This window comes from Heptranchias perlo, chromosome 17 (genome assembly GCF_035084215.1).
Source record: "Heptranchias perlo isolate sHepPer1 chromosome 17, sHepPer1.hap1, whole genome shotgun sequence".
NCBI lineage: Eukaryota > Metazoa > Chordata > Chondrichthyes > Hexanchiformes > Hexanchidae > Heptranchias > Heptranchias perlo.
Genome location: NC_090341.1, coordinates 15,961,320 through 15,987,049, shown reverse-complemented (window position 1 = coordinate 15,987,049; position 25,730 = coordinate 15,961,320). Strand labels below are relative to the sequence as shown.

Sequence of the window (25,730 nt, the reverse complement as noted above, 5' to 3'; positions counted from 1 at the left end):
CTGTTTCCTGTAGGAAATGGCACTTGATGTGGTAAATAGCGAGGAAGATAGCCTCAGTCTGCAGGACGATATAGATGGGTTGGTCAGATGGGCGGAACAGTGGCAAATGGAATTTAACCCGGAAAAGTGTGAGGTGATGCACTTTGGAGGGACTAACAAGGCAAGGGAATACACAATGAATGGGAGGACCCTAGGCAAGACAGAGGGTCAGAGGGATCTTGGTGTGCAAGTTCACAGATCCCTGAAGGCGGCGGAACAGGTAGATAAGGTGGTAAAGAAGGCATATGGGATACTTGCCTTTATTAGCCGAGGCATAGAATATAAGAGCAAGGAGGTTATGATGGAGCTGTATAAAACACTGGTTAGGCCACAGCTGGAGTACTGTGTGCAGTTCTGGTCGCCACACTACAGGAAGGATGTGATCCCTTTGGAGAGGGTGCAGAGGAGATTCACCAGGATGTTACCAGGGCTGGAGCGCTTCAGCTATGAAGAGAGACTGGGAAGATTGGGTTTGTTTTCCTTGGAGCAGAGGAGGCTGAGGGGGGACATGATTGAGGTGTACAAAATTATGAGGGGCACAGATAGGATGGATACTAAGGAGCTTTTTCCCTTCGTTGAGGGTTCTATAACAAGGGGACATAGATTCAAGGTAAAAGGCGGGAGGTTTAGAGGGGATTTGAGAAAGAACTTTTTCACCCAGAGGGTGGTTGGAGTCTGGAACTCACTGCCTGAAAGGGTTGTGGAGGCAGGAACCCTCACAACATTCAAGAAGCATTTGGATGAGCACTTGAAATGCCATAGCATACAAGGCTACGGACCAAATGCTGGAATATGGGATTAGAGTAGACAGGGCTGATGGCCGGCGCGGACACGATGGGCCGAAGGGCCTCTATCCGTGCTGTATGACTCTATGACTCTATGACTCTCTATGACTCTATTACCCCCAATCCAATGTCCTTTAATTTTGCACACTAACCTCTTACGTGGGACTTTATCAAAGACCTTCTGAAAATCCAAATAAACCACATCCACTGGTTCTCCCTTATCTATTCTACTAGTTACATCCTCAAAAAACTCCAGTAGGTTTGTCAAACATGATTTCCTTTTCATAAATCCATGTTGACTTTGTCTAGTCCGGTTGATATTTTCAAAGTGTCCTGTTATCACATCCTTTATAATAGACTGTAGCATTTTCCCTACTACTGATGTTAGGCTAACCGGTCTGTAGTTCCCTGTTTTCTCTCTCTCCCTCCTTTTTTAAATAGTGGGGTTACATTTGCCACCCTCCAATCTGCAGCAATTGTTCCATAATCTATAGAATTTTGGAAGATGACAACTAATGCATCCATTATTTCCATGGCTACCTCTTTTAGTACTCTGGGATGCAGATTATCAGGCCCTGGGGACTTATCGGCTTTCAGTCCCATTAATTTCTCCAGCACTATTTTTTTTTACTAATACCTCCTTCTCACTAGTCCCTTGGTTCCCTAGCATTTCTGGGAAGTTATTTGTGTCCTCTTCCGTGAAGACAGAACCAAAGTATTTGTTTAATTGCTCTGCCATTTCTTTGTTCTCCATTATAAATTCTCCTATTTCTGCCTGTAAGGGACCTACATTTGTCTTCACTAATCTTTTTCTTTTTACATACTTATAGAAGCTTTTACAGTCCACTTTTATGTTCCTTGCAAGTTTACTCTCATACTCTATTTTTTCCCTCTTAATCAACCTCTTGGTCCTTTTTTGCTGAATTCTAAACTGCTCCCAATCCTCAGGCTTGCTACTTTTTCTGGCAACTTTATATGACTCCTCTTTGGATCTAATACTATCCTTAATTTCTTTTGTCAGCCATGGTTGGGCCACTTTTCCTTTTGTGTTTTTGTGCCAGAAAGGAATGTATATTGGTTACAATTCATGCATTCATTCCTTAAATGTTAGCCATTGACTATCCACCGTCATGCCTTTTAATGAAGCTTCCCAATCTATCATAGCCAACTCACTCCTCATACTTTCGTAATTTCCTTTGTTTAGATTTAGGACCCTAGTTTCGGATTGGAATACTTCACTTTTCATCTTAATGAAGAATTCTATCATGTTATGGTTACTCTTCCCTAAAGGACCCCGCACAACAAGATTATTAATTAACCCGTCCTCATTTCACAATACCCAATCTAGGATAGCCTGTTCCCTGATTGGCTCCTCAACGTACTGGTCTAAAAAACCATCTCGTACACACTCCAGGAATTCATCCTCCACAATATTATTGCTAATTTGGTTTGGCCAGTCTATATGTAGATTAAAGTCACCCATGATTACTGTAGTACCCTTGTTACATGCATCTCTAACTTCCTGTTTGATGCCATCCCCTACATTACCACTATTCATAAAATACAAAGGACACTCGATGAAACATAAAGGCAGATCCAAAGGAAAGAACTACTGTGTTAGAGCTTGAAGAGCCTGTGCTGGTTCCTTGAGTGCCTGCTGAGTTTCTCCTTGCTCTTCTTTGTCATCCTCTGCCTCCCATTCCCCCTCCTGACTCTTCAATGTTGCTGCTCATTTTCAGCCGAAAGGTGGAAGCCTCTTTTGATGACCATATTGCGCAGTATGCAGCACATCAGTATTATTTTGCCAGCTCTCTCAGGCTGTTTATAAAGCATGCCCCAGTGAAATACAAATATCCGAATGATAATTTGAGCACACTAAATGTCTGCCTGATTATGTTCCTGTTTCTCAAATGTGAATTGCTATATAATGTTTGCTGGGGGTATGGGAATTGCACAGTGGCATCAAGTGCCATTTATTGAATGGGTAACTAATATATTTGAGTAGCCAACTGTCTAACCTGTGTTTATCCCACAATAAGTGGGAGTATTCATAATTCCCTTAAAATATGGGCGTCATGGGCAATCCTTGGAAACTCTGCATTCACATGCATAATTACTTGGTGGTGGTTGGAGGTCATTCTGCCAACGATGGAATCGTATCTATTGATGAATGCATTGGGATGACGCAGAGGTTACTGAATGGGTGCATAAACGACCTGTACCCTCAGCGTGCCACCTCTTTTGAGAAACCCCATTGATCTTTTCTGATGCGGCCGCCTGCTGGCACCCATTTTAATGCATGTCAAAACAGGGTACTTGTGACCTGGATGATGCAACGATTAACTGCAAATCGCTTGATCATTAACAAGATTTCCTTTATTGTCTGGAAAGAAACTGTGGCAAAAAAAGGTTGAATGCCATTATCATTTTTACCATTGCTAGCAGCACAGTACTGATGTAGTTCCTTGATGCATGTTTAATTCAGCAGATGGCACGATTCATGTGTGTCTTCCTTGGCGACACCTACTTTGCTCCTCAGTGAGGCTGAAGTAAATCCTTTGGCGGTGGTAGGCGTGGTGCCTGGAGCAATAGTGGATTCTGGTGGTTCTCTTTCTATGTCCTTGGTCTTCTATGGTCCACTTTTGCTGATTATTCTCCTCCATCAATGTATCCAGCAAAGCAATACTTGCTGATACACCCATGCTACTGTGTAGACTAAAACAATTGAGTTGCTGTTTACAATATCTCATGTTTTCGTTTCAGCTGGAGCTCTACCAATTTTCTCAACTGCCTTGACACAACCTTTAGAGCTGATGTCATTAATACGATCTGGACTAAAAGAGAATCCCCGTTGATCTTTTCTGATGCTGTAGTTCTTTCCTCTGGATCTGCCTATTAAGCTCTCAACAAGCCAAAACTGATCATTGCTGTTTCTGTGTGCTAACATGCTTTAAATTGGTTTGGTTCTTGGCGGAATTTTGGGAGTTGGGTAAAAATGCACTAATTCTCAAATAATGCTAAAACGAGTCCACGTTAATGCACTCTTAATACATGTATTAGCTTTAAAACAAAGTAATTTCATCCTCCTTAAGATTTAGCTTCCTCTAGCATAGTTATTCTCCAGCTGCAATGAACGTAAACTCAAACAGAGTTCAGTTCTTAATGCCACAATGCATATCTGGATGACTTTGTATGCATTGGACATTTCATCTCCTATAACGGAAAGTGTGTTTTCAATGGATCTGAGATTACATGAAGGCATGTTAGCCCTTTATCCTTTCCTGTTGAAGCCATATACATGCATTTTTGAGCCCCCTACTTGTGCATTTTTTGCTTAGTTCATAGCTGTTGAACCCCATAGGAGAATGCAGCTGTTCTTTTACATGGAGGAGGTTACTTTTATGCTTGCAGCTGCTTTCTCAGGAGGCTGTTTGTGGTCGACTTGATTTGTTCAATCAGTTCTCTTAAGTATGTACAGATGACATTTTAAAAATGATATTTTAAACAGTTAGTTGTATTACCGTTGCTCTGAAGTTTGTTAGCTGTTGAAATGCTACAAACATTTAAAGCTGATGCTGTTTGAAGTTTTTCCACTTATTCATTTCTGGGGATGTGGACATCACTGGCAAGGCCAGCATTTATTTCCCATCACTAGTCTCCCTTAGAAGGTGTTGTTGGGCCTTCTTCCTGAACCACTGCAATTTTCTTTGTAGCAGTTTGATATAATTAAGTGGCTTACTAGGTCACTTCAGAAGGCTGTTAAGAGTCAACCACATTGGTGAGGGACCGGAGTCACTAAGAGGCCAGACTGGGTAAGAACGGCAGGTTTCCTTCCTGGGTTTTTATGACAATTTGACAGCTTCATGGTCACTTTTACTGACACCAGCTTTTTAGCTTAAACTGATTTCAAATTCTCAAACTGCTGTGATAAGATTTGAACTCATGCTCCATTCTGGATTATTAGTCCAGGACTACTAGTCAAGTAACATAACCACTCCACTACCATACCCCCTTATTAAAGAATAATCTGCCAATGCAGTGTAAGTAAAACGTTGTGTATTCCCATGATTTATGAAAGGATATAATTACCTTATATCAGAATAGTATCTGGATGAAAAAGCTTATTTTTTCTTTAATTGTTATTAAGACACAAACTGCAATCTTTTTTCCAGATTTTTGTAAATGACGTTCCATTAAATGAATTTCACAACGAGACAAGAAATGGGATCTTGCTGGGAACAACTCAAGTTCTCCAAATGCAGAAGAATAGATGTGACACCAATGACACTGTAATTGTAGAGGTACGTATAAAATATTAGCATATATAGATAGACCATTGGTATTCCATGTGCCTTTTGGCTTCCATTGACAGCTTATCTGGTTGTGAGATGTTGACTAAGCTGGGATTCTGTGCTGTTCCCTGTTCTTTTTTTTGTTGCTTTCCAGCAAAAGAGGCTTTCTTACAGCAACTGAAAGTGCTTTATTAAAATTAAACAATTTAATCCAACTATTGAACATAAGAACATAAGAAATAGGAGCAGGAGTAGGCCATATGGCTCCTTGAGCCTGCTCCGCCATTCAATCAGATCATGGCTGATCTTCGACCTCAACTCCACTTTCCTGCCCGATCCTCATATCCCTTGATTCCCCTAGGGTCCAAAAATCTATCTATCTCAGCCTTGAATATATTCAATGACTCAGCATCCACAGACATCTGGGGTAGAGAATTCCAAAGATTCACAACCCTCTGCGTGAAGAAATTCCTCCTCCTCCCAGTCTTGAATGGCCGACCCCATATCCTGTGATTATGTCTCCCTAGTTCTAATCAGGGGAAACAATCTCTCAGCATCTACCTTGTCAAGCCTCCTCATAATCTTATATGTTTCAATGAGATCACCTCTCATTCTTCTGAACTCCAGAGAGTATAGGCCCATTCTACTCAACCTCTCTTCATAGGACAACCTTCTCATCCCAGGAATTAATCTAGTGAACCTTCGTTGCACCGCCTCTAAAGCAAATGTATCCTTCCTTAGATAAGGAGACCAAAACTGTACGCAGTATTCCAGGTGAGGTCTCACCAATGCCCTGTACAACTGTAGTAAAACGTCCTTACTTTTGTACTCCAACCCTCTTGCAATAAAGGCCAACATTCCATTTGCCTTCCTAATTGCTTGCTGTACCTGCATACTAACTTTTTGTTGCTCCTATGTTCTTCTGTGTCTTGTTTGTAAGCACCCCTAGAGGTATGGTTGAAATCAGGAGCTTACGATGTGGGGAATCACAGGTGCAGGCTCACATCTGATCACTCCATGGTACAACATTTTGGAGATTGGCCTTTGACCGTTTATGATTGTAGTCCTCAACAAAATGTTAGTAACACTGGGACAGATGGTCAACTCCAGACATATGGATAATAGATCCAGCCATCAAATTACAATGATTCTGTTTTGTTATTATTGTACATAATTCCCTAATCCATCATAAATTTAAATACAATATCCTGATCCAAGCATTCAACAAGTGATTGTTTTTGTGATTTTCATGCTTAACACATTAAGCATTGTTAGCTTTTGCCTGAAGAATCTGCATCCTTTAGGTCTAATCACTGTCAGGTAAAATGTTTTTATTAACCATTTTCTGTTTTCCTATAACTTGAATTGTGGAGTGAATGATTAGATGGCCTACTGTATATATATTTGTGATTTGGCTATTTTCGTTTGAAATCTAGAGAAACTTGTCTCAGAGTAACATTTCTTGGCAAACTGGTTCAACTATATTGCATATATAATCACATGTAAATGTGAACAGAATAAAAATCGTAGTTAAATTTTTTCTTTTTAAGGGACTATGTGACAGTTGTGATCATAACCCCATCTGTCCTCAAGGGACATCCCCAATGGTAAGTATAAATTCTGAAACCATTTTCGGTTTTACTCCTGTTTCCCCTATTCGTCTAATGTGATCCCTTGAGCAATTTGAGCTACGTGCAATGTAAGACTGAAAAAGATTAATTCCAACTTTCCAAAAAAGATTTATTGCAAAAGACATATAAATCTCGTCAGTGGATGATTTTGCTGGCAGGAGATTTAAATGTAAATGGACTCCAATTTTTCCTTCATTTGAAGGAATATCTCATTTCTTAGTAGTGAATCATCTAGTGACTCAGCCAAGAGCTGAAAACTCACGCAGATAAGACAAGTAAGTAGGAGTGTCAGAAATCCTTGAGTCTCAAACTGGTGGCCTTCTATTTTTGAGGTCAGAACTATTGTTATAATGAAATGAGGTAGTTGTCCATTGATCCATTTGAGCTGTATAAACTGTGAAGGTTTAGAATGATAGTCTAGGAACATGTTGCAAAGTGCTAACACAATTTTAAAATTCTGATGTACTAATGGAGGGTGTGAAGCTGAGGTGATTCATGTAGTCATTAGATCCCTGAGATTGTGATAGACCTGGTAATGTATTTCTGGCTAAATGATGGTTTAGGTAACATATGTCAGACTTTTTTTTAAAAATTGGACTAATTTCCCAAGTTCCATTTCATCATTATGTTCTGTAGCTCAGATTCCTATCTTTCCTACTTCCTCATTTCATTCCATCAACAGCTCTCAACTCCAAGTAGAGGGCCGTAAGTTTGAGACTTAAAGGCATGGATTTTTCTCTTTGGGGCATAGAAGACTTCTGTCCACCCCTCTGTCCCTGCCCCAACCCATTTTTCTGGGTTGGAGGTTGTTGCATTTGCATTGCAGACCCCCATCAGGATTACTGCCACCAAGAGAGAGCCTTGGCGCGTTGCTGCTGCGCATCCCGTAGATGGTACACACTGCAGCCACAGTACGCTTGTGGTGGAGGGACTGGAAGTTTAAGCTGGTGGATGAAGTGTCAATCAAGCAGACTGCTTTTACCTGGATGGTGTAGAGCTTTTTGAGTGTTGTTGCTGCTGCACCCATCCAGGCAAGTGGAGAGTATTCCATAACACACATGATGTGCCTCGTAGATGGTGGAGAGGCTTTGGGAGTTAGGAGGTGAGCCAGTCGCCACAGAATACCCAGCCTCTTGTAGCCACAGCATTTATGTGGCTGGTCCAGTTGAGATTCTGGTCAATGGTGATCCCCCAGGTTATTGATGGTGGGGGACTCGGTGATAGTAATGCCATTGGATGTAATAGGAGGTGGCTAGGTTCTCTCTTGTTGGAGATGGTCATTACCTGGTATTTGTGTGGCATAAGTATTACTTGCCAGTCCCAGCCTCGATATTGTCTAGGTCTTGCTGTATACAGGCACGGACTGCCTCATTATCTGAGGAATTGCAAATGGAGCTGAACACTGTGAAATCATCAGCGAACAGCCCCACTTCTGATGTTATGATGGAGGGAAGGTCACTGATGATGCTGCCCTGAGTAACTCCTGCAGCAATGTACTAGGGCTGATATGACTTCCAACAACCATAACCATCTATCTTCCTTTGTGCCAGGTATGACTTCAGCCACTGGGGAGTTTTCCCCCTAATCCCCCTTGACTTCAGTTTAACTAGAGCTACACTCGATTGAATGCTACCTTGATGTCAAGGGTGGTCACTCTCACCTCACCTCTGGAATTCAGGTCTTGCACATGTCACTCCGCTTTTTAAGAAAGGAGAGAGAGGGAAACCGGGGAATTATAGACTAGTTAGCCTAACATCTGTTGTGGGGAAATTGCTGGAGTCTATAATTAAGGATAGGGTGACTGAACACCTCGAGAATTTTCAGTTAATCAGGGAGAGCCAGCATGGATTTGTGAAAGGTAGGTCGTGCCTGACAAACCTGATTGAATTGTTTGAAGAGGTGACTAAAGTAGTGGACAGGGGAATGTCAATGGATGTTATTTATATGGACTTCCAGAAGGCATTTGATAAGGTCCCACATAAGAGACTGTTAGCTAAGTTAGAAGCCCATTGAATCGAGGGAAAAGTACGGACTTGGTTAGGAAATTGGCTGAGCGAAAGGCGACAGAGAGTAGGGATAATGGGTAAGTATTCACATTGGCAGGATGTGACTAGTGGAGTCCCGCAGGCATCTGTCTTGGGGCCTCAATTATTCACAATATTTATTAACGACTTAGATGAAGGCATAGAAAGTTTCATATCTAAGTTTGCCGATGACACAAAGATTGTTGTCATTGTAAGCAGTGTAGACGAAAATATAAAATTACAAAGGGATATTGATAGATTAGGTGAATGGGCAAAACTGTGGCAGATGGAATTCACTGTAGACAAATGTGAGGTCATCCACTTTGGATCAAAAAAGGATAGAACAGGGTACTTTCTAAATGGTAAAAAGTTAAAAACAGTGGATGTCCAAAAGGACTTAGGGGTTCAGGTACATAGATCATTGAAGTGTCATGAACAGGTGCAGAAAATAATCAATAAGGCTAATGGAATGCTGGCCTTTATTTCTAGAGGACTGGAGTACAAGGGGGCAGAAGTTATGCTGCAGCTATACAAAACCATGGTTAGACCGCAACTTCGGAGTACTGTGAGCAGTTCTGGGCACCGCACCTTCGGAAGGACATATTGGCCTTGGAGGGAGAGCAGCGTAGGTTTACTAGAATGATGCCCGGACTTCAAGGATTAAGTTACGAGGAGAGATTACACAAATTGGGGTTGTATTCTCTCGAGCTTCAAAGGTTAAGGGGTGATCTGATCGAAGTTTATAAGATATTAAGGGGAACAGATAGGATGGATAGAGAGAAACTATTTCCACTGGTTGGGGATTCTAGGAGTAGGGGGCACAGTCTAAAAATTAGAGCCAAACCTTTCAGGAGTGAGATTAGAAAACATTTCTACACACAAAGGGCGGTAGAAGTTTGGAACTCTCTTCCTCAAACGGCAATTGATACTAGCTCAATTGCTAAATTTAAATCTGAGATAGATAGCTTTTTGGCAACCAAAGGTATTAAGGGATATGGGCCAAAGGCAGGTATATGGATCAGCCATGATCTTATCAAATGGCGGAGCAGGCACGAGGGGCTGAATGGCCTACTCCTGTTCCTACGTTCCTATGTTGCTATGTGTCCATGTTTGGACCAAGGCTGTAATGAAGTCAGGGGCTGAGAGTTCGTGGCAAAATCCAAACTGAGTTATTGGTGAGTAAGTGCTGCTTTACAGCGCTGATGACAACTCCTTCCATCACTTTGCCGATGATCGGGAGTAGGCCAGGTTGGATTTGTCCTGCTTTTTGTGGACAGGACATACCTGGGCAATTTTCCACATTCGGATAGATGCCAGTTTTGTAGCTGCTTGGAACAGCTTAGCTAGGGGTGCGGCTAGTTCTAGAGCACTGCAGCCGGGATGTTGTTGGGGCCCATAGCCTTTACTGTGTCTCAGCCATCTATTGATGTCACATGAAGTGAATCAAATTGGCTGAAGACTGACATCTGTGATGGTGGGGACCTCAGAAGGAAGCCAAGAAGGATTATCCACTTTTGGGTGTATAAATGCTTATTTTGTATTTATATTTTTATTTTATTTATATTATTTAACAAAATGCATTGTTTGTATATATCTTTATGTTGTTTAACAATATTGAGGATTGACTGGCAATTATATGGTAATTATTTCGAAGTAGCCGTGGAAATAGTGGATGCATTAGTTGTCATCTTCCAAAATTCTATAGATTGTGGAACAATTGCTGCAGATTGGAGAGTGGCAAATGTAACCCCACTATTTAAAAAAGGAGGGAGAGAGAAAACAGGGAACTACAGACCGGTTAGCCTAACATCAGTAGTAGGGAAAATGCTAGAGTCTATTATAAAGGATGTGATAACTGCACACTTAGAAGATATCAATGGGATTAGACAAAGTCAATATGGATTTATGAAAAGGAAATCATGTTTGACAAACCTACTGGAGTTTTTTGAGGATGTAACTGGGAGAATAGTTAAGGGAGAACCAGTGGAGGTGGTTTATTTGGAAACAGAGAGTAGGAATAAATGGGTCTTTTTCGGGGTGGCAGGCAGTGACTAGTGGGGTACTGCAGGGAAAAGTGCTTGGGCCCCAGCTATTCACAATATATATCAATGATTCAGATGAGGGAACCAAATGTAATATTTCCAAGTTTGCCGACGCCACAAAACTAGGTGGGATTGTGAGTTGTGAGGAAGATGCAAAGAGGCTTCAAGGCGATTTAGACAAGTTGAGTGAGTGGGCAAATGCATGGCAGATGCAGTATAATGTGGATAAATGTGATGTTATCCACTTCAGAAGGAAAAACAGAAAGTCAGAGTATTATTTAAATGGTAATAGATTGAGGAGTGTTGATGTACAAAGGGATCTGGGTGTCCTTGTACACCAGTCACTGAAAGCAAATATGCAGGTGCAGCAAGCAGTTAGGAAGGCAAATGGTATGTTGGCTTTCATTGCAAGAGGATTTGAGTATAGGAGCAAGGATGCCTTACTGCAGTTATACAGGGCCTTGGTGAGACCACACCTGGAGTATTGTGTGCAGTTTTGGTCTCCTTACCTAAGAAAGGATATACTTGCCATAGAGGGAGTGCAGCGAAGGTTCACCAGACTGATCCCTGGGATGGCAGGACTGTCATATGAGGAGAGATTGGGTCGACTCGGCCTGTATTCACTCAAGTTTAGAATAATGAGAGGGGATCTGATTGAAACATATAAAATTCTGACAGGGCTAGACAGATGCAAGGAGGACGTTTCCCCTGGCTGGGGAATCTAGAACGAGGGGTCACAGTCTCAGGATACGGGGTAGGATATTTAGGACTGAGATGAGGAGAAATTTCTTCACTTAGAGGATGGTGAACCTGTGGAATTCTCTACCACAGAAGGCTGTGGAGGCCAAGTCACTGAATATATTTAAGAAGGAGCTGGATAGATTTCTAGACACAAAAGGCATCAAGGGGTATGGGGAGTGAGCGGGAATATGCTATTGAGATAGAAGATCAGCTGTGATCATATTGAATGGCACAGCAGGCTCGAAGGGCCGAATGGCCTCCTCCTGCTCCTATTTTCTATGTTTCTATATGATAAATACTGTTAGCTGCAAAGGTTCATAATCAATAAAGAATGTAATTTTGAAGTGTTAAATATTCTTTTTTTTTGCTTAGGCATTTCCTGGCCAAGTTAGAGAACCCAACTGCAATTATAAAGAATTTAGAAATGGCAAAGATGTGAAACTTTCTGGCTGCAAGCCCAACTGTACAAGAGTAGTCGTAGTAAGTGTATTTTCTATATTTAACCAGCATTATTTCTTTTTTTCCCTCCCAATTTTCCTTCCATCTTCTCGAGGCACTAACTCATCTTCGTGTGTGAGCCTAAACACTATATGACAGTTTGCTGTTTTACTGTGGTGGGCATCACAGTTGAATCCTATCCTGTCCTCATCCAAAGTTCACATGCAAGCACTCAGCAGCAGTTACAGGATGACAATTAAGAGTGGGAATCCTGGCTGATTTTTGTTGTCCCTCCGCTAGTCAACTGTAATGTCCCTGCTGTATTTTGACATTGGGTTTGTAATGAAAGCCCGATCAGGAATATAAGAACATACTAAAATGACGATGAAGAACAGATTAGCTGATCCTTCAAGTCTGTCTCATACAGTCATGGTGCAACTTAACACCATGACCCCAACTGCTCTCCTTCCCCACCCACCACCAGCCATGTAATCTCCTGGGAGAGGCAAGAAGCCAGAGAATAAACCCTAGGCCAATACAGAGGGAAAAAAATCTGGGCAATTCCTCTCTGACACCCGAAGGTGATCAAGCAAGTTCCAGGAGATCACAGTGACTGGGAGACACATTGCCCATTCCCCGCCTACCTTTTGCATGGCGTGATGTCAGCCATAGTTCGGAACTCGGCCAACTCCCTGTTGAACGTTTGCAGCGAACTTCCACTCACTTCATGAGCCGATAACATGTTCCAAGGGTCGCCGACCCTCTTTGCAAAGAAAATCCTCCTGATATCGAAACTAGTTCTATGCTTACATAGTTTATACGCATGTTCCCTGGTATCTATCACAAATCACTTATCCACATGTGCCGAATCTAATCCTTCCATTGTTTGAAGGACCAGTGCAATGTCCTTCCTTTTTATTGATAAGTACACAGACATAAAAAAATGTTTGAGCCTGTCATGCTTTTAGCATCAACAATAGGGAGCTGGGCAAGAACGTGGCAGATGGAGAATAATGTGGGAAATGTGAAATTATCCACTTTGGTAGGAAGACCAGAATATTTTTTAGAAGGTGAGAGGCGAAGAAATGTTGGAAGTCAGAGGGATTTGGGAGTCATCGAACACAGAATCATAGAATGGTTACAGCACAGAAAGAGGCCATTCGGCCCATCAAGCCTGTGCTGGCTCTTTAAAAGAGCAATCCAGTTATTCCCATTCCCCTGCTCTTTCCCCATAGCCCTGCAAATTTTTTCCCTTCCAGTATTTACCCAATTCATTTTTGAAAGCCACGATTGAATCTGCTTCCATTACCCTTTCAGGCAGCACATTCCAGATCATAACTACTCGCTGCGTAAAAAGACGTTATCCTCATGTCGCCTTTGGTTCTTTTGCCAATCACCTTAAATCTGTGTCCTCTGGTTCTCGACCCTTCCGCCAATGGGAATAGTTTCTCTTTATTTACTTTATCTAAACCCTTCATGATTTTGAACACTTCTAACAAATCTCCTCTCAACCTTCTTTGCTCTAAGGAGAACAACCCCAGCTTCTCCAGTCTATCCACGTAACTGAAGTCCCTCATCCTTGGAACCATTCTAGTAAATCTTTTCTGCACCCTCTCTAAGACCTTCACATCCTTCCTAAAGTGCGGTGCCCAGAATTGGACACAATGCTCCAGTTGTGGCCGAACCACTGTTTTATAAAGGTTCAACATAACCTCCTCGTTTTTGTACTCTATGCCTCCATTCATAAAGCCCAAGATCCTGCCCCTCTTCAACCACCCTCTCAACCTGTCCTGCCACCTTCAAAGTCCCGTGCACAAAAACTCCCAGGCCTCTCCGTTGCTGCACCCCTCCCCCCCCCCAGAATTGTACCACCTAGTTTATATTGCCTCTTCTCATTCTTCCCGACAAAATGCATCACCTCGCACCTCTCTAAGTCAAACTCCATCTGCCACATGTCAGCCCATTCCACCAGTCCGTCCATGTCCTCTTGAAGCCTACCACTATCCTCCTCACTGTTCACCACACCTCCAAGTCTTGTGTCATCTGCAAATCCTGAAATCGTGCCCTGTACACCCAAGTCCAAGTCACCAACATACACCAAAAAACCCCTGTAAATGAATCACAGAAAGTTAACATGCAGGTACAGCAAGCAATTTGGAAGGCAAATGGTATGTTAGCCTTTATTGCAAGGGGGTTGGAGTATAAAAGTAAGGAGGTCTTGGTGCAATTGTATAGGGCTCTGGTGAAACCACATCTGGAGTACTGTGTACAGTTTTGGTCTCCTTACCTAAGGAAGGATATACTTGCCTTAGAGGAGGTGCAACAAAGGTTCACTAAATTGATTCCTGGGATGAGAGGGTTGTCCTATGAGGAGAGATTGATTCCCTGGAGTTTAGAAGAATGAGAGGTGATTTCATTAAAATGTATAAAATTGTTAGAGGGCTTGACAGGGTAGATGCTGAGAGGCTGTTGCCCCTGGCTGGAGTCTCAGGATAAGGGGTCAGCCATTTAGGACTGAGATGGGGAAAAATGTCTTCACTCAGAGGGTTGTGAATCTTTGGATTTCTCTACTCCAGAGGACTGTGGCTGCTCAGTCGTTGGGTGTATTCAAAACTAAGATCGATAGATATTTGGACACTAAGGGAATCAAGGAATATGGAGATAGAGCGGGAAAGTGGAATTGAGGTAGAAGGTCAGCCATGATCTTATTGAATGGCAGAGCTGGCTTGATGGGCCATATGGCCTACTCCTGCTCCTATTTCTTATGTTCTTATGTTCTCAATATAATAACAAAAAGAGAAAATATCTGCCCCAGCAGAGTTTTTTGAGGATGTAACTGGTAGTATAGATAAGGGAGAACCAGTGAATGTGGTTTATTTGAATTTTCAGAAGGCCTTTGATAAAGTCCCACACAAGAGGTGTAATGGTATTGGGGGTAATATACTGGCATGGATTGAAAATTGGTTAACAGACAGCAAACAGAAAGTAGGAATAAATGGGTCTTTTTCGGGATGGCAGGCAGTGACTAGTGGGGTACCGCAGGGATCAGTGCTTGGGCCTCAGCTATTCACAATATATATCAATGATTTGGATGAGGGAACCAAATGTAATATTTCCAAGTTTGCTGACAACACAAAACTAGAATCATAGAATCATAGAATCATAGAAGTTACAACATGGAAACAGGCCCTTTGGCCCAACATGTCCATGTCGCCCAGTTTATACCACTAAGCTAGTTCCAATTTCCTGCACTTGGCCCATATCCCTCTATACCCATCTTACCCATGTAACTGTCCAAATGCTTTTTAAAAGACAAAATTGTACCCGCCTCTACTACTGCCTCTGGCAGCTCGTTCCAGACACTCACCACCCTTTGAGTGAAAAAATTGCCCCTCTGGACCCTTTTGTATCTCTCCCCTCTCACCTTAAATCTATGCCCCCTCGTTATAGACTCCCCTACCTTTGGGAAAAGATTTTGACTATCTACCTTATCTATGCCCCTCATTATTTTATAGACTTCTATAAGATCACCCCTTAACCTCCTACTCTCCAGGGAAAAAAGTCCCAGTCTATAACCTCTCCCTATAAGTCAAACCATCAAGTCCCGGTAGCATCCTAGTAAATCTTTTCTGCACTCTTTCTAGTTTAATAATATCCTTTCTATAATAGGGTGACCAGAACTGTACACAGTACTCCAAGTGTGGCCTCACCAATGCCCTGTACAACTTCAACAAGACATCCCAACTCCTGCATTCAATGTTCTGACCAATGAAACCAAGCATGCCGAATGCCTTCTTCACCACCCTATCCACCTGTGACTCCACTTTCAAGGAGCTATGAATCTGTACTCCTAGATCTCTTTGTTCTATAACTCTCCCCAACGCCCTACCATTAACGGAGTAGGTCCTGGCCCGATTCGATCTACCAAAATGCATCACCTCACATTTATCTAAATTAAACTCCATCTGCCATTCATCGGCCCACTGGCCCAATTTATCAAGATCCCGTTGCAATCCTAGATAACCTTCTTCACTGTCCACAATGCCACCAATCTTGGTGTCATCTGCAAACTTACTAACCATGCCTCCTAAATTCTCATCCAAATCATTAATATAAATAACAAATAACAGCGGACCCAGCACCGATCCCTGAGGCACACCGCTGGACACAGGCATCCAGTTTGAAAAACAACCCTCTACAACCACCCTCTGTCTTCTGTCGTCAAGCCAATTTTGTATCCAATTGGCTACCTCACCTTGGATCCCATGAGATTTAACCTTATGCAACAACCTACCATGCGGTACCTTGTCAAAGGCTTTGCTGAAGTCCATGTAGACCACGTCCACTGCACAGCCCTCATCTATCTTCTTGGTTACCCCTTCAAAAAACTCAATCAAATTCGTGAGACATGATTTTCCTCTCACAAAACCATGCTGACTGTTCCTAATTAGTCCCTGCCTCTCCAAATGCCTGTAGATCCTGTCCCTCAGAATACCCTCTAACAACTTACCCACTACAGATGTCAGGCTCACCGGTCTGTAGTTCCCAGGCTTTTCCCTGCCGCCCTTCTTAAACAAAGGCACAACATTTGCTACCCTCCAATCTTCAGGCACCTCACCTGTAGCGGTGGATGATTCAAATATCTCTGCTAGAGGACCCGCAATTTCCTCCCTAACCTCCCATAACGTCCTGGGATACATTTCATCAGGTCCTGGAGATTTATCTACCTTGATGCGCGTTAAGACTTCCAGCACCTCCCTCTCTGTAATATGTACACTCCTCAAGACATCACTATTTATTTCCTCAAGTTCCCGAACATCCATGCCTTTCTCAACCGTAAATACCGATGTGAAATATTCATTCAGGATCTCACCCATCTCTTGTGGTTCCGCACATAGATGACCTTGTTGATCCTTAAGAGGCCCTACTCTCTCCCTAGTTAATCTTTTGCCCTTTATGTATTTGTAGAAGCTCTTTGGATTCTCCTTTGCCTTATCTGCCAAAGCAATCTCATGTCCCCTTTTTGCCCTCCTGATTTCTCTCTTAACTCTACTCCGGCAATCTCTATACTCTTCAAGGGATCCACTTGATCCCAGCTGCCTATGCATGTCATATGCCTCCTTCTTTTTGACTAGGGCCTCAATCTCCCGAGTCATCCAAGGTTCCCTACTTCTACCAGCCTTGCCCTTCACTTTATAAGGAATGTGCTTACCCTGAACCCTGGTTAACACACTTTTGAAAGCCTCCCACTTACCAGACGTCCCTTTGCCTGCCAACAGACTCTCCCAATCAACTTCTGAAAGTTCCAGTCTAATACCATCAAAATTGGCCTTTCCCCAATTTAGAATTTTAACTTTTGGGCCAGACCTATCCTTCTCCATAGCTATCTTAAAACTAATGGAATTATGATCACTGGTCCCAAAGTGATCCCTCACCAACACTTCTGTCACCTGCCCTTCCTTATTTCCCAAGAGGAGGTCAAGTTTTGCCCCCTCTCTAGTCGGGCCATCCACATACTGAATGAGAAATTCCTCCTGAATACACTCAACAAATTTCTCTCCATCCAAGCCCCTAATGCTATGGCTGTCCCAGTCAATGTTGGGAAAGTTAAAGTCCCCTACTATTACCACCCTATTTTTCTTGCAGCTGTCTGTAATCTCCTTACATATTTGCTCCTCAATTTCCCGTTGACTATTTGGGGGTCTGTAGTACAATCCTATCAAAGTGATCTCTCCCTTCTTATTTTTCAGTTCTACCCATATAGACTCAGTGGGCGAACCCTCGGATATATCCCCTCTCACTACTGCCGTGATGTTCTCCCTAATCAAGAACGCAACTCCCCCTGCTCTCTTACCTCCTGCTCTATCTTTCCTATAGCATCTGTACCCTGGAACATTGAGCTGCCAGTCCTGCCCCTCCCTTAGCCATGTTTCAGTAATAGCTATAACATCCCAGTCCCATGTACCCATCCATGCCCTGAGTTCCTCTGCCTTGCCCATCAGACTTCTTGCATTGAAATAAATGCAGTTTAATCTAGACTTCCCTTGGTCTTTGCCCTGCTTTCTCAGACCATCTGTCCGGTCATGTTCTGTACACTCTCCCTTACTGCCTTTTGTTTCTGTCACCACTTTATTTCCCACTGACTTCCTGCATCGGTTCCCATCCCCCTGCCATATTAGTTTAAACCCTCCCCAACAGCACTAGCAAACACTCCCCCTAGGACATTGGTTCCAGTCCCGCCCAGATGCAGACCGTCCAATTTGTACTGGTCCCACCTCCCCCAGAACCGGTTCCAATGTCCCAGGAATTTGAATCCCTCCCTCTTGCACCATCTCTCAAGCCACGTATTCATCCTAGCTATCCTGTCATTCCTATTCTGACTAGCCCGTGGCACTGGTAGCAATCCTGAGATTACTACCCTTGAGGTCCTACTCTTTAGTTTAACTCCTAACTCCCTAAATTCAGCTTGTAGGACCTCATCCTGTTTTTTTACCTATATCGTTGGTGCCTATATGCACCACGACAACTGGCTGTTCACCCTCCCCCTCCAGAATGTCCTGCAGCCGCTCCGAGACATCCTTGACCCTTGCACCAGGGTGGCAACATACCATCCTGGAGTCTCGGTTGCGTCCGCAGAAACGCCTGTCTATTCCCCTTACAATCGAGTCCCCTATCACTATAGCTCTGCCACTCTTTTTCCTGCCCTCCTGTGCAGCAGAGCCAGCCACGGTGCCATGAACCTGGCCACTGCCACCTTCCACTGGTGAGCCATCTCCCCCAACAGTATCCAAAATGGTATACCTGTTTTGGAGGGAGATGACCGCAGGGGACCCCTGCACTGCCTTCCTACTCTTCCTCTGTCTGTTGGTCACCCATTCACTATCTCCCTCAGTAATTTTTATCTGCGGTGTGACCAACTCACTGATCGTGCTATCCACGACTTTCTCAGCATCGCGGATGCTCCAAAGTGAGTCCATCCGCAGCTCCAGAGCCGTCAAGCGGTCAAACAATAGCTGCAGCTGGACACACTTCCCGCAGGTGAAGGAATCAGGGATACAGGAAGGATCCCTGAATTCCCACATCCCACAAGAGGAACATGACACGGCTGTGGGATCTCCTGCCATGACTTAACCCTTAAGTTAGCTTAACAACAACTACAATGTCAAGAGAAAAAAAAGGAAAGAAAAACTACTTACCACTCCCTTTAAGGAGTTTACTCCTTTAAATTGTTCTTAATTTAGAGAATGCTAACTACACTAGGGACCTTGATTCACTAAAAAATAAACGCTACTTCCTATAAGACCTGCAGACCTTCCCTTTCCTTTTACTTCAGTTACTGTCGATAAGTAGAAACACTCACCTGAACCTACTCACCAATCAGGTGCCTCCCCTGTGTCGCGTCCCTTTCTGATTCCTGACGTCACTTCGAACTCGGTCGCAGCTCCGCTCGGCTCGGCTCCTCTCAGCTGTTCTCAGTGCTCTGAAATCCCGCCTTTTATCGGACGCTCCCTCCGCTCGGCTCGGCCCCTCTGTCTCCTCTGCTGGATGAGATTGTGAGTTATGAGGAGGATGCAAAGAGGCTTCAAGGCGATTTAGACAAGTTGAGTGAGTGGGTAAATACATGGCAGATGCAGTATAATGTGGATAAATGTGAAGTTATCCACTTCGGAAGGAAAAACAGAAAGTCAGAGTGTTATTTAAATCGTGATAGATTGGGAAATGTTAATGTACAAAGGGACCTGGGTGTCCTTGTACATCAGTCACTGAAAGCAAATATGCAGGTGCAGCAAGCAGTTAGGAAGTCAAATGGTATGTCGGCCTTCATTGCAAGAGGATTTGAGTGCAGGAGCAAGGGTGTCTTACTGCAGTTATACAGGGCCTTGGTGAGACCACACCTGGAGTATTGTGTGCAGTTTTGGTCTCCTTACCTAAGAAAGGATATACTTGCCATAGAGGGAGTGCAGCGAAGGTTCACCAGACTGATTCCTGGGATGGCAGGACTGTCGTATGAAGAGAGATTGGGTCGACTCGGCCTGTATTCACTTGAGTTTAGAAGAATGAGAGGGGATCTTATTTAAACGTATAAAATTCTGACAGGGCTAGACAGACTGAATGGGAGGGAGGATGTTTCTCTTGGCTGGGGGGTCTAGAACGAGAGGTCACAGTCTCAGGATACGGGGTAGGATATTTAGGACTGAGATGAGGAGAAATTTCTTCACTTAGAGGATGGTGAACCTGTGGAATTCTCTACCACAGAAGGCTGTGGAGGCCAAGTCACTGAATATATTTAAGAAGGAGCTGGATAGATTTCTAGACACAAAAGGCATCAAGGGGTATGGGGAGAGAGCAGGAATATGGTATTGAGATAGAGGATCAGCCATGATCATATTGAATGGCAGAGCAGGCTCGAAGGGCCGAATGGCCTACTCCTGCTCCTATTTTCTATGTTTCAGATAACTGTGTGTAAACTGGAAATTGTACCTGAGCCCTTTTAGCCTCTCTGGCTTAGTACTACACTAAACAGAACCTTTATCCTCTTGGGCACTGGAGAACACCTAGTTGGCTGGGACAGTTCCAACAGTCCAATCCAATTGGGCCATTCAGATGTCATCTGCAAATTTTGATATTGTGCTCTCAATACTAGAGCCCTGATCATTTATGCATATGGTTGCTGTTTCCTTGATGTTCCCCTACCCTTACATTGCCTAAATGTACCATTTTATTTTCCAAAAGTAGACCCAGCACCGTCTTATTCCTTGTTGTATACTGGTTTAGAAAGCAGTGCTGGACACATTGTAGAAACTCCTCTCCTTCTTTGCCATGCACTTTACTTTTGCAGCAGTCTAGATTCAAAACAGGCATCAGGTTCTGCCAGTAGCCATTCCTCTTGGACACAGAACATATTGCTTCGATATGCTGCTCCATGTAAGAGACCTGGTGTAGGGCTAAAAATAAATACTCACACAACAAAGACATTCGGGTTTGAGTGACTGGAATTGCCAGAAGCTGAACTCATAAGCTTGAGGTTCTGGATCCCTTTGTAAAAACTTACATTCAGTGTGACGAGTTGAGCTGCTATCTTAGTTGTGAAGGAGGGAAAGAACAAACCAAATACACTGCAGAATTAATTCATGTTTAGGAGGTAGAAAATGGAAGGGCGTCCAGTGTGTGCGAGTGTTTCTTCTCATTGGGCAATAAATGCTACATTATCACACTTGCATGGCCTGGCAACAGTTTAAGTATTTGTTATGTTCACACAGTGTCATCTGACAGCTGGCAACAGTTTTCTCCACTTATTTGGCTTTAAAATAAAACAAGTACTACAGAAAATAAACTTAGGGAATCGCACAAATATTCTGAATGCAATAAACAGAATGCTCATTGTCTCCCCGCTAAATTCCATTTTAGTTCCACTAATTTAGCTTCATGCATACAAGTGAAAATGATATTTTATGGGGAAGCTTTCAGTTGTCCTTCAGAAATGCAAGATTCCAAATATGATCTGATTATACCTCTGTTTTAAAGCAACCCTTTTACCTACTCTTCCTGATACAGCACCTCATTGCTTTTTTTGGTTGTTTTAGACTTTAGATTGCTGTTTCGGATACTTTGGACCAAAGTGCCAGATGTGCCCTGGCAAGCCAGATGCCTGGTGCTCCAATTACGGCATCTGTCAGGATGGTATTATTGGGACCGGAGAGTGCCTGTGTCATGAAGGATTTCAAGGCACTGCATGTGAATCTTGTGAGGCTGGTAGATACGGAACAAACTGTGCACTAGGTATGGACTATACACACCTTAAACTATGAATGGATTAATACAGTGGACATAATTAGCGATTAAATAAAATGTATTTTTTGATGCGTGACTTACTAAATGTGCATATGGGTATGGTAATCTGTACTATTCCTCATCTAAGAGTGCTTAATGCTATCATAATCAATAGGTTCATGGCAAAGCAACCCGCTTGATTGGCACCCCATCCACCACCCTAAACATTCACTCCCTTCACTACTGGCGCACCATGGCTGCAGTGTGTACCATCCACAGGATGCACTGCAGCAACTCGTCAAGGCTTCTTTGACAGCACCTCCCAAACCTGCGACCTCTACCACCTAGAAGGACAAGGGCAGCAGGCATATGGGAACAACACCACCTGCACGTTCCCCTCCAAGTCACACACCTCCTGACTTGGAAATATATCGTCGTTCCTTCATTGTCGCTGGGTCAAAATCCTGGAACTCCCTACCTAACAGCACTGTGGGAGAACCTTCACCACATGGACTGCAGCGGTTCAAGAAGGCGGCTCACCACCACCTTCTCAAGGGCAATTAGGGATTGGCAATAAATGCTGGCCTTGCCAGCGATGCCCACATCCCATGAACGAATTTTTAAAAATATTCTCACCTTAATGGATAATAAGTTTCACAGAAATGAAATTGTTAAGTTCACATTTGTTTCCTTGGTTATTTCATTTCTGTTGTATTTCTAATGTAGATATGGGTTAAAAATTTGAATGCAGTTAGGAAGTTTTCCGTATTGTTTGACACCTACTACTAGAGAAGGCTGCAATATCCAGTGGGTTATCTTGAAGACAATTTCAAGCAATAAGGCAGAAATGTATCTGTTTAGCTTAAAGGAGCAACCACTGGTGTACCCATTTGTACTTTCTACACCGTGACTTTGTTATATATTAACTCGTATATAATATTGCACTAACTGCTGCTAATAATCATTACCACATGAGGTACAGGTTTTGTGATTTTGTTTATTTATGTTTTCATTTCCTATTTAGCTCTCTCTCCACCACATACTATTCATTCTTTAGGGGATAGGCAGGTGACTTACTAACAGGCGCATATTAATGCCACTCTATAAATGGTTGCTAGGAGGTTCATGAGGGTGCTGCACGATAGCTTGCCCCGATTCTTTCTTCTGCTCCTGTAAGGAAGTGTCTGATCTCTGCTTGGTGCTTCTCCTAACAGTGTAGCTGAGATCACGAACTTGTCTTGGAGCCTTAATCTATATCAGTGGGGTATTTTTTCCTTTTACCATTTTACAATCTGATTAAGCTCATACTTGTGTGTGTTCAGAATGCACGTGTGTAAATGGGAAATGCAAAGATGGACTAGACGGTGATGGAAACTGTGACTGTTTCAAAGGGTGGAGAGGCACAAATTGTGATACAGGTAAGCGGAATATTATATTAAACTATAAACCTAAAAAAGTAAATATATTAAATATAAAATTGTTTGAAAATATATTTTGCAAACTCAATATTCTTCTGAAAGGAACTATTCTGATTTGGTAAGGTTTTCGGACGTGGTGAGAAAACATGTGGGGCTAGAAATTGGGCCATCTAGCGCCCGTTGTTTCGGCCAGTGCCAAGATGGCGTTCTGGATGCACACGTACTTTTCTAGCATGACGTGCCGGATGCCATCTCGGTAAAGGTATCAGCGCATGCGCAGAGAGCGAATGCCGGCAGCATGTAAAGTAGGGAGAAAATGCATATAATCAGTATGCAACGCTGATTTAAAGTGATAGACACCATTTTGGAACTTAATCATAGAATCATAGAAAGGTTACAGTACGGAAGGAGGCCATTCGACCCATCGGGCCTGATTTTAGCAGGCCTGCGGGTTTCCGACGGGTTGGGTTTCGGGTGCGTGGCCTCCGCGCCCGGTGAAATTAGTGGGTTGCCCGCGCGATCGTAGCAGGCAATCCACTAATTGGAGCCACTTACCTGCTCCTCCGGGGTCCGCGCTGCTGGTCTGCGCGTCGGGCGGGCTGCGCATGCGCAGTACGATCTGTCAGCTGGAGGCTCTCTACTTAAAGGGGCAGTCCTCCACTGACAGATGCTACAACCAATGGAACAAATTACAGCATGGAGCAGCCCAGGGGGAAGGCTGCTCCCAGTTTAATGATGCCTCACCCCAGGTATCATCAGATGGGGTGAGGAGGAGGGGGGGGGACAGAGATCTTCCACCCGGCAGGCGGGAGGAAGCGGCCTACCTCTGCCACCAAGAAGGCCTGGCTCGAGGTGGCAGAGGGGGTCACCTGCGCCACCAACATATCGCCCACCTGCATACAGTGCAGGAGGCGCTCCAATGACCGCAGTAGGTCAGCCACAGTGAGAACACGTAGTCTTTCCCCTACACTCCGTCTGCCACAACACTGCCCCCACCCCACATCCCCTTCTGCACTGCCAACACTACTCTGTCACATCACCCCTCATACCCACTCAAACCCCATCCTCATCTTACCTGCACCTACTCACCTCGCCAGTACTCACCCCGCCACTAACACGCAACCCAATCCTCATACAATCTCATGGCTCTATTCCATACTCACCCTCTCGTGCATCTCCCTCACGGCCAGCCTCACTCAACCTGCCACCACCTGTGCTGCAGCCACAGGGCATGCATCACATATGTGCAGTAGGCAGCGTAAGGCAAACGTGTCGTGAGCATGAAGGGGATGCACAAGGGTGTCTGAGGGTTTGCCATGGGTGTTACCTATATTGAATTTCAGAGCAACAAACATCACACATTATATTGGCACCACCACTGCCATGTCTCCGCGAATCCTGTCTGTTGTGTCCAATAATGCCCGCTCCTGGGTATCACTATGAGGGCCCACCATTGATGCCACCCATTGTGTTACTGCAGAGTAGGTGCAGGTGTATTTGCAGGGCTCTTCCACGCAGACGACTGAGAGACATCGGCGGTGTACCCGGCTGCACCCTGGAAGGATGCGGAGGAGAAGTTGTGGAGGGCAGTGGTGACTTTGGCAGCGACAGGTAAGCAGATGGTGCTGGGGCCAGCCAGGAGCAGCTCGGCATGAAAGAGGCTGCAGATCTCCACGACTACATGTCGAGTGAATCTGCGCCTCCGTGTGCATTGCTGCTCGGAGAGGTCCGTGGAGCTGAGCCTCCGTCTGTGGACCCTGTGGCGAGGGTAGTGCCCTCTGCGATGCATCTCTCTCTGCGGTAGCCCTCCCTCCTGCTGTACAGGTGGATGTGTCACAGCACTCTGTTGTGGAGCTCCATGTGTCAGAGGTGGACGGCGTGGATGGCGAGGCTGGTGATGCTGTTCGCCCTCCGAGGGGGTCATGACTGCAGCTACGGCAGCCCCCATCCGCAATATGTACATCTGAGGGGGTCCGCAAGGTAGGCACATGTCTCCAGACCCCGGGGTGAGTGTGCAGGTTGGTGACTTTGACCGTCAGGAGGGGGGTGGTGGAGGCCACACTTTGTCCCAAGTGACAGAGTGGCCTCCTGCAATGAGTGAGGGTCTCCCCCCCCCCCCCCACCTGTCAAATGGACCTTTGCAGCTGCCACAGGCTGACGGCTGCAACACGTCCAGTTCAACTAGGACTGTTTCCCCCAGTGTGTGAAACAGTCCCATGTTTCCCCAAAATCACACACAGTCCCTTAATCAGGTCAGTTAATAACCTGAACAAGCAAAATAAATAACCTCAAGTGGCATCCCGCTGGCTTTAATTGCCTGCGGGATTCCCACCAGCGGGGGCCACGCACGCACCCCCGCACGTCATCGGGGAACCCGGAAGTGGGCGGGATCGTGGCGCGGTCCGGTCACGTGACTGGATATTGGGATTTTCGGGCCCCCCCCCCCCGCTGGAAACCCACAGGAAACCCGACGGTAAAATCGAGCCCATCGAGTCCGCGCTGGCTCTATGGAAGAGTAATCCAGCTAGTCTCACTTCCCCGCCCTTTCC

General features: G+C 44.3%; 1 protein-coding gene across 1 annotated transcript in view; it reads left to right on the top strand.

Annotated features, from left to right (window-relative positions):
* The window catches only part of stab1 (stabilin 1), a 187,077-nt gene that overhangs the window by 98,845 nt on the left and 62,502 nt on the right, over positions 1-25,730 (top strand). Inside the window, exons 35-39 of the mRNA XM_067998609.1 lie at positions 4,997-5,125; positions 6,667-6,723; positions 11,927-12,034; positions 21,577-21,772; positions 23,086-23,181. Coding sequence (XP_067854710.1) covers positions 4,997-5,125; positions 6,667-6,723; positions 11,927-12,034; positions 21,577-21,772; positions 23,086-23,181 — 586 coding nt within the window. The remainder of the gene's footprint in view (positions 1-4,996; positions 5,126-6,666; positions 6,724-11,926; positions 12,035-21,576; positions 21,773-23,085; positions 23,182-25,730) is intronic.